Raw genomic sequence first — 9,868 nt, forward strand, 5'->3', positions numbered from 1 at the left:
GAAAAAATAAAGATAAGGGACCTAGGTAATAAAGGCTAATTAATTATAAGATAATTAAAAAAAGAAAAAAGGTAGATTACCTAAATATTATTAAAATTACTTTATATCTAAGATAAAAGAAATAATTATAAATTAATAATAATATTAGTAAGGCTAACCTACTAGGTAAAGTAAATACCTATAATATTATAATAGAAACTTAATAGCTACTTAAATAATATATTATTAGTTATATTAAACTAGAGGAGTTAAGTATCTTTATCTAAGATATAAAATATAATTAAGTAATATTTAGCTAAAGTATAACCCTACGGCTAATACTTAATATCTTAAGGCTATAAGTATAACCTTAGGAGTAAATCCTAGGTAATATAATCTTTAGGATTTTAATTATATAAGTTAGTAATAAATTACCTTTTAGCTAAAAAAGATACTTATAATAAAATAAAAGAGTAATATTAGGCTTTAGTTAATAGTTATCTATTAGTTAATATAGATAATATTATAACGTTTTAGGGGAGCCTAAACCTAATTAGCTTTATATCGCTAATAAATTATAAGATACTTATACGTTAAGCGTTTTAACTATTACTAAGTTAGTATTTATAATAATATTAGGTTTTTATATTAAAGAATACTAAGCTTAACTTAAAGCTAACTTAGGTAAAGCAGCGATAAGATTCTATAAATAATATAAAAGGTTAGCTACTAATAAGGTTATTAGGCTTATTAGGGTAAACCTTAGCGGTATTATTATCGGTATATCGGATAATATAAAGATCCTCTAGGATACTAAAGGTATTCTAGAGATTAAGGTAATCTCTTATAAGAAGTAGTATAAGCTATAAAGTATTAATAGAATTAGTTATTAATAACGCGGGTATAAGGCGTTTACCTAGATATAAGGGTAGCGGGTATAGCGATAATAGTTATACTTTATATTACTAGATTAAGATTAATAATATTTAATTAAGAAAAATATAATAAGGAAAATAATCTACCGCTTAACGAAAAAGGAGTATTATTTATTAATAATAATATAGAAATACTATATATACTATTATTTAATAATAGCTTTTATAATATTAGGGTTATCTTTAGTATTACCTTTAATATTACCGAGGTTATTAGCTAAATCAGCTAATTAGATATTATTATTAAAGAGAGATATAACCTCTTTAGCGGTAAAAAGGGTACCTACCGCCTTAGCTACGCTTATAGTATTACCTATAAAACCTAAGGGTATAATAATCTTAGATTATAGCGATAGTTATATTAAGGCTTTACCTTTTCTAATTCGCTAGGTAATAAGGTAAAGGTATATAGAGGAAATACCTTAATAGGTAAAGTAATAAATACCCTAAGATAAGGAACTAAGCGCTTAAGTTAAAGGTTATAGAGGTAATATAAGGGAAGGAAAAGATATATATAGAGGAGGTATTAAGGATATAATTAGAGGAAAGATAATACCTAATAGATAAAAGAGGAGTTAATATTAGGCTAAGTAAAATAAGGAGCCTATAAACTATCTCTAGGTAAAATAGGTAATATTAGCGGTAAAAGCTTAGAATAAAAGCTATAGGCTAAAAACTTAATTAGGCGTAAAACCTATATAAAATTTATTATATTATAGCTATTACCCGCTTAAGGTATATTAATAAAAGGATAAATAAACCGATATAATCCTAAAGATCTGTTTATATTACTTAGGGTACCTTATATTAGAGGGTAAATAATACTATAATAAGATATAATAGATAAAATACCTAATCCGCTTATATAGGTTAAGGTAAAGGCGGCTATATTATAGTTAATAGGCGTAAAAGGCGTAATTAGGGGATTAGGAGTTTTATCTTCTATAATTAACGTAGGATACTTAGAATTAGGGTATCGATAAATATTAATAAGGGAAAGCGTAATTAAATAATATAGGAAGAAAGAGTATATAGGTTAATAAGCCTAAACTAAAGAAAAAGTAACTATAATAAAGGAGGGGTAGCTAGAGGGGCTAGTATTACCTTATCGCCTTATTAATAAGGTAGCCTTATTATTAAGTAAAACCTATAACTTCTCGGTAAAACCTTAGTATCTAAGATAGATACCCTAAGGGTAAAGGATAATTATAATAGCTAAGGGTTACCTAAGTTATAGATAATAAACCTAAGCCCTAAGTCTAATTATATATAAGGTAACTATATACCTTATCTATAAGGCGGGTATATAGCCTTAAAAAAGCTTACTTGGTAAGCTTTAATCTTATAATAGAATAGACTTATAGCTACTATCGTCTTACCTAGCTACCTAACCTTATTATACGTTATTTATTATAACTATAGATTTAGCTTCGACCTCTAATAGCTTTTCCTCTACCGCTAGTTCGAAATAGTTAGTATATACTAACTCTGATATTTACCTTATATATTCCGATACCTTATTAATAAGACCTAATATATATTAGTCGGCCGACCGCCTATTTAAAAAAGGAAAATTTAGTTCTCTAGGCTATTAGTAAGTAGCCGCTAAGCTTAATATATATAGCTAACTATAAGGCGGGTAGGAAGGGTAAGATTAAGATAGGGGCTAGCGTTATAAGTAGAGTTTAAATATATTTCTAAATAGCTTTCTCCCCGACCGCGATAATAAGGTATAAAGATTAGACCGCGAAATACCCTATACGCTACCCTAAATTCGTTACTAGTAGTATAATAAAAGATACTATCTATATACTCTAAAGGGTACCTACCTATTAACGTATCCGCCTCTTCTTATATTTCGTAGCTACGTATATTACTATCACCGCCGAGCTTAAATATATTAAAGTCGGTAGACCGGGTAGAAGCTCTAGTTAGGGTTTTATAGCTATACTAGTTATCTAGGCATAAGAGATATATATACTCGCTATAAGATACTTCTAGCCTTAGGTTCCTTATAATACTCGAGTAGCGGGTACTAAAACCTCTAAGATCTACGTCTTATCAGCTACTATCTATACGCGGAATAGATTATAATACCTCCACCAGGGTCACCCTAGATACTATCAATCCTTTAGCAGCGAAGAGTCCCTCGCTAGGAGAGCTCCGGGAATACAACGTCAGACTAACCAGTATCACCGTAGGCATACCATAACTAACTAAAATCAGTGCAAGGATAAGGCGAGTCGTCTACTTCACGCTCTACGCCGCTCAATCCGGCACGACTATGCGGATGATTCCAGTGCATTGCATAGACGGGGCCATCCATCGAAGACCCATGCAGGCATGGCAGGTCAAGGGGCTTCCACTCGGGTACGAACGGCAACAGGATGTAAACAAGTAGGGAGATAATAACGGAGAGGCCAATAGCGGCCACTTTGACAGCCTGATCGTCTGGGGCAGCGACTGCCATCTGGAATGGCGGTCAGGGAATGCAATGCGTCTGGGATGCAGATGAGGCTGCCATAGGTTGCAAGACGGGACGGCAATCATATATGCGTACCGATTGCCTGCCGGCCAGTGCGAGCAGATTGCTTCGGCGCTCCATTCGTCATCCCTGTCACTGGGGAATAAGATCCCTGTTGCCAAAGTTCGAACTCTGGCAACAGGGGTCCGCATGGGGTCAGCTGGTGGTCGATCTGGCCAGCTAGATGTGTACGACAGGGGTCAGGCGAGGGCCCCAGGTCGACCTTTAGCAAAGGGGTCTCTACCATTTCCCTCCAACGCAAACTCCAAGGATATCTCCCTCGCTTCTCACAAACCCTCGCGTCATGGAGCCCATTCGCGTGGCATTCGGTGCTACAGAGCTGCTCATACCCAAGAAACCAGGAACGATCCATCTTATAGTTGAGTTTCCGAACAGCAGCGATGAGTTAGTGCTGCTGTACCTCAACAAGTACGAGAGTACATCACACCTACTATGTGAACTCACATCATGCCCTTGCGGTCCAAACGCCATACCACCTGAGGAGCTTAACAATCTCCTAGATCAAGCCCTTCGAATTGCCTTTGGAGATGGGTGTTGGCTTAACATGGGGTAAGTAGTCTCTACCAAGTATTTGGGTCCAGTCGTTGACAGTGTGCTTAGGCGTCATCGCAGTTCACCGCCTGACGTGGTGAGCCAACAAGAAATCATCTCAACTCTCGAGATATACAAAGTGAAACAACCATCTCAAGCATTCGATAACTTGTTGAAGCCGGATCCGAGCCAACCAGGTGCTAAAAGAAAATCTAGCGGAAGGTCCGACACCCGGAATCTGCGACGAAAACTCAAAGGAACCGTTGTACAAGATAAAGATGCCAAGAAGGAGCTGCAAATTACCAGGAATAGCTTCGATATCAATGATTGTATAGCTGTTCTGGTCAAAGAGTGTGGGCGAGGAATGGACGGCCTACGATCTCAATCCCAATCAGAACCCGACCCCGGCTCCCGGCAGTTTGCTCACTTAGTCGCGTGCCAGAGGACACATGATGCTTACCAAGGAGAGCGATTGGCCAAGCTGTTTGGCCAGCAGCTTAAGGACATTGAGCATTCAGCGAGTCAAGCCAAGCGAGCGGCATCCCGAGAGAAATGGACAAGCACTATCCTTGAGGAGACTACGCGGATCGTCTGCAGGTTTCGAGATGAGCGATATCGGTCCAACTATACAGATGATTGGTACGCGAAGAGAATGGAGAGAAGGGCCAAATCCCTAAATCGAATAACGGATAGCCTTCACCGCTTGAAAGGCGCCGACGCCTGGGTATTCCTCGCCTCTCTACAAGGAATGGGTGTTCTTGCCGGAAATATCACCAAGCTATCCCAGGATTGCATAGCCAACTTTGAAAAGGATGCCGTGGAACAATTGCAGGAGCAAAAATTCGAGGATATGCCAGATGACACTCCCATCTTCCACTTTATGGCTTGGCTGGCCTGGCTCTTGAAGTTCACGTAAGCTCCGTGGTCGAAACTTTTATTTGGTACTAACGAGGCCATAGATTCAAAGACTTCTGTCAAGTTCTTGGTCTTGAGAACCTAAAGAACGAGGATCCTGGTGTTGGCGTTATGCTCGAAAAACATTCTTCCGAATATGCGCACCTAGATCGTAACAATCCTGAGCATAACGATGCATGGGACGAGCTCGAACGCAAAGCTCGCGACGCAGTGACGGTCCCTCTTGGTCGCCTCAGACATATACACAGGACATCCGAAGCCAGATACTGTTGTTGCGAATTTCATAGGCCAACTGAACGTCCATCAGTCATACAAGAAGATGAGCCCGGGATGCTATTCACAGAAGGCCCATTGGCAACCAGTGGCCGTCATCCTGGCACAGCTCCCGTTCTAACGGGCGGACTGCCTTCTCCTATCAGCCAAGTGGTCGATACTCGCTTTCAGCAGGGTCCTTCGTCGCCAGGAAACCATCCGAGAACAACAGCCTTGCCTCCTTTAAGCTCCTTACGCCTGCCGGGGCACAGTCTGTCTACGTCAATCACTACGACCGACAGGTGCCAAGAGGGACCCGGGCTGGCTGAAGCCGCCCTCTCAACGCAACCCAGCCCTTTCACAAACCCCGCGAGCGCTCAACCAACCATTACCACCGCACCGATCGCGCTTCGGCCCTCAGTCGCCCATAGTCCCGAGCATAACTTCCCAGAACTCTCCAACTACTCCGCACAACAGGCAGGCGGCGTATTTCAGTCATGCCAGGTTAACATAACCGAGGACCAGAGTCGAGAGGGTTCCCCCAATGCAAACGTCTCCGGCCATGATACTGATATTTTTTCTACAGCTCAACACCAGTTCCCCCATACCCAGCTAGAGCTACAACAGGGAACAACGAATCCCACCCCCAGCCAGCCTCATGGTAGTACCGGGGCAACACCTGGCCAACTTGATTTTATTCTGAATCGGGAATGTCCCCTGACCTCGTCACCAAATAGACGGGCGCTCCGGCCGGAACCAGCGCCTTCCTCCATCCTCCCGAGTCAATTGAATGCCAATACGAACTTCCAGGCTATGGAAGACTCATCGAGTGTCGTAGGAAGCCAGACTCGGCAGCATACATTGCCAACCCCTGGAAATCTGAACTTCATGAGCTCCTTGGAGCTTGCAGGCATGGACAACTTGTCCTTCACCAATGACGACATGCATTTCCTGGGTACCTTGGAACCGGAATATCAAGGTGGATTGGGCTTCACCAATGACGATATGGTTTTCATGGGTTCCTTAGAACCAGGAGACCAAGGTGGATTGGGCTTCACCAATGACGATATGGTTTTCATGGGTTCCTTAGAACCAGGAGACCAAGGTGGATTGGGCTTCACCAATGACAACACTATGGGCTTGGAATTTTTGGACCCGGAAAACCAAGTCGACTTAGACTCTAACGACCTTGCCGACTTTGCTATCGAGGATGCTCCATATCCGGGTGCAGGTTCATAAAGGTCGACGTCGTCAGTACCCTAGACTCGTCTGGAAGCGGGTGACAGCAGAATGAACTAGGGGCAGGGAAGAACGGTCGCAGACGGAAGACCTGAACGAGTCACGAGGGAACAGATGATTAAGCAAGGGATCGCAGCAGGGCTGATGCGATCCAAGAACAAACACTACGGAGCAGTGGAGCGCCTACGATCCATTGATCCAAAGGACAAACAAGCAAACAACAGCAGTATATAGAAACCCCCAATTCCCCCTAGGTTAGCTACCTCTCTTTCACTCCTTAGCTATCAATAACACAAAGCCACGCTTCTCATCGTACCAATTCCTTTGGCTTAAGCACCCTCACGGCTAGTGATACTAACTCATTGCTCAGAGCGACACCCTGATTCGCTTTGTCGAACATCGAAAGCACGACCGTCACAATTTCAATACCCTATCATCAACATAGTTCCCCTGACCTACCCCACGATATTTTCCTCACCTCTCATCTTTCAGGCCCTGGCGTCCTGGTTACTTTATACCGCATCAGAATAAGCATTAGCCCAACACCTTCGGCCTCCGTGGCAAGAGTCTCGTGAGCATCAAACCGGAGGATATCACCAACTCGCAGGTAAAAAGTCTGATCAGTGCCACGACGCCAATCTGTGATCTTCGTCTTGGGTTGTTGTCGTTGTTGTTTTGGAATCTGGAGTATAGCCGGCTCGGATGTTGTGGCCTCTTCCTGATCATGTGGAATGAGCGGTGGAGGTATGGCTATGGCCACTCCTATGCTACCGTCTGAAGGCGATAGAGGGCCACGGCTCCAAACAACTTGGCAAGCGTCGATGTTCTGGCGCTGTACTTGAATTGTTGCCTGTATGCGCTGAAACTTCGATTTCAGCATAGCCTCAATATAGAGCCGAGTCTATACCTACCTCGTCTTTATTGTATAATCTCACAAGTGCAGCTGCTTCAGGGTTGAGTTTAATCTCGTGCTGCCACACATCATTCCTCTCTGACGTTTGGGCCAGATCCGCCACGCGAGTGCGAACTCGTTCGGCGGCGTTGCGAAAGTCGTCGGAAGCCTGGATAAAAAACATGGCGCTGGGATTAATGAATTTTTGTGCTGATCCACGGGGAATGTATAGAAGCCGTGGCCTTTAAATAATTGTCAAGCTTTGGGTGTTAGGCATAAATGTCTTGCCAGGTGACGTATGTGCCTGTCGGACACGTGGCCGCTTTTGTGGATTGTCACGACCCGAGGATGGAAGGGTCTCGGCTGATTTGAGGCCTAATTTTGATGCCTCTTGTGGCCCTGATATGGCCTTGATAAGTGTGTTGTTGATGCTTGTGTTTGTTGTGCGTGTATAGCCTCCTTCCAACCATCCTAAGACCCCTCTTTCCTTAGTCACTGACTGTGTGGCACATCACGTGATGGGGCAGATATCAAAACCAAACACGTCATTGACGACGAGCCTATACGTCGTCACGAGGGATACCGCACACGTCAGACGCCCGAATAGCGGTATTGTGATATTTTCTACGGCACTGACAGCCGCCGACGGTTTCTCTATAAGCCTCCTGTCGTGCGTGGTTGAATGATAGCCGCTTATGTAATGGATGCAATGAATGGATGAAAAAGAGCCTTGATTTTCTACAAAAGAGATACGGCAGATTGTGCCTTATTTATAACTAATTGAGCAGACCTTTTGAAGCCATCGTGCGATCTTGTGCACCCTTGTAGCGTTCTCAATGAGCGGTGTATTTGAACCGATCTCAATAGGAACAATCAGGGATATCTGGATCGCACGATCGTTGAGGGCGGTCGCGATCCTCTGCATCGCGACGCCAGTGAGCGTAGGTGCCTAATTAGGCTAGATCAATTCCACGTGATTCCACACCTCCCAAATATAGTCTTGCTAATAAACCGGACAAACATCGAATTTTTTAACTAGGCTCTGGTAAGGTGAGCATGGGGTTGGAGTTAGGTCTGCCGTGGGACGCAGGAGGCTGTTGAGAACCGATATTAATATTTGCAATTGAAGGAGTGCTGCTTGTCCCAGTGCAGAAACAGGAGTGACAATTAATACCATCACTCATCTGAGGCATTGAATCCCAACGTCTGTGAAGTGCTGCTATCTAGAGGCCCCATGAAGCTCATATCAGAGGAGTCTGCCTCATTCCCCGTTTCTGGTGACGTAGGAGGACTAGTGTGGTAATAGCTGTCCGCCCCGTCGACGTCTGTGGCATCTGTCAAGGGGCGTGCTAGAACAGAGCTGTCAGTTGTAGGGGATTGCGGCTCCGTAGGGGTTTCCGTATTGGCAGGTGCAGGATTCCTCTGAACTGATGATGAAATAGGAGCAGGAGAGCAATTGGCAGTATGGTCTGACTCGCCGGCTCTTTCATGGTCATTAACTGATGGATGAGAATCTCCGGGTGCCTGTGCCTTGGTTGTTTCCGGTGGCCCTCCAGTGCTCAGCTCGGTTCGTTCAGGAGCACGGCCAGAAGAGCTACTCGACTTGACGTCTTGTGATTCATTGCGAGCCGACATCCCGATGAGGAATATAGAATGGAGTTGGGATCGCGAGTCCGCCACTCTCCGGCACGATGGTTCCATCGGTACTCCCTGTCGGTCTTCTCTGTCGTCTCTCGAATCATTGTCATCCGTAACGTAGCAGAGGTCCTTCGCGATTTGACCCTCCTCATTGTTGGTGGGAGCTTCCACTTCTGAGCTGGAGCTGACTTTTTCTTCGAGTCCAGTTCCGGGCCAGGATCTAGCGTCAAGTCGATGGGATTCATTGACCTCACTTTAGATAGATCAAAAATATAAAAATTAGTAAAAAACTAAGCCTACCTAGGCCTAGGAAACCCTTTACTTAGCCTAAAGGCGTTAGTACCTCGGAGTTCTTTACTTCTGATCAGGCCCAGGGTCCTAACTGATATCCCACAGTATAGATCAGAAGCCTCGAAAACTACCTTCGGCAGGAATCGAACACTAGATATACCGTTTACGTTAAGCAATAGGTGGCTAACCCTATACCGCCCGACCACGAGGACTATACGCTATTAAAAGGCATTAAACTATGCTATAGGATAGCTCGATCAGGAAGGCGGTAGGTAGCGGCAGAACCTTAATACGGAACGTATACGACTAGGCATATATCTATTAGACTAAAAAAAAAGGGATCCTACTAGGAATCGAATAAAAATATATATACTCGATACTAATAAATCGTATTACTAGCTATAGTAACTCGAATCAAAAGGTATAGAGTATATATATCTATTATAGTCATAGTATTAACTATATACCTATAGGTATACGGGCTAGGGGCCTAATAGGTAGGCGCCCGGGCGCCTATTTAATCTAGCGCGCCCGGGCGCCTAAATTATATAAGCTCTATCGGCCCGGCTATTAGTCTGCTAGTAATACTATAGCTATAGTTATTAGGGGCTACTATACTTTATAGGTAATAGTTAAATCCTATGATCCGGA

The 9,868-nt window shown here is 43.3% G+C and overlaps 1 protein-coding gene across 1 annotated transcript; it reads left to right on the plus strand.

Annotated features, from left to right (window-relative positions):
* Window positions 1–4,354: 4,354 nt before the first annotated feature.
* Window positions 4,355–4,906, plus strand: ACO1O0_007644 (uncharacterized protein; the record flags this gene model as incomplete). The annotated part of the gene is made up of 1 exon (XM_083197012.1): window positions 4,355–4,906. The coding sequence occupies one exon, from the start codon at window positions 4,355–4,357 to the stop codon at window positions 4,904–4,906; it is 552 nt and encodes a 183-aa protein (XP_083048220.1).
* Between the last annotated feature and the right edge of the window lie 4,962 nt (window positions 4,907–9,868).

Source organism: Amphichorda felina, assembly GCF_050947745.1.
Source record: "Amphichorda felina strain 45539 chromosome Unknown scaffold_7, whole genome shotgun sequence".
In the NCBI taxonomy this organism is placed as follows: domain Eukaryota; kingdom Fungi; phylum Ascomycota; class Sordariomycetes; order Hypocreales; family Bionectriaceae; genus Amphichorda; species Amphichorda felina.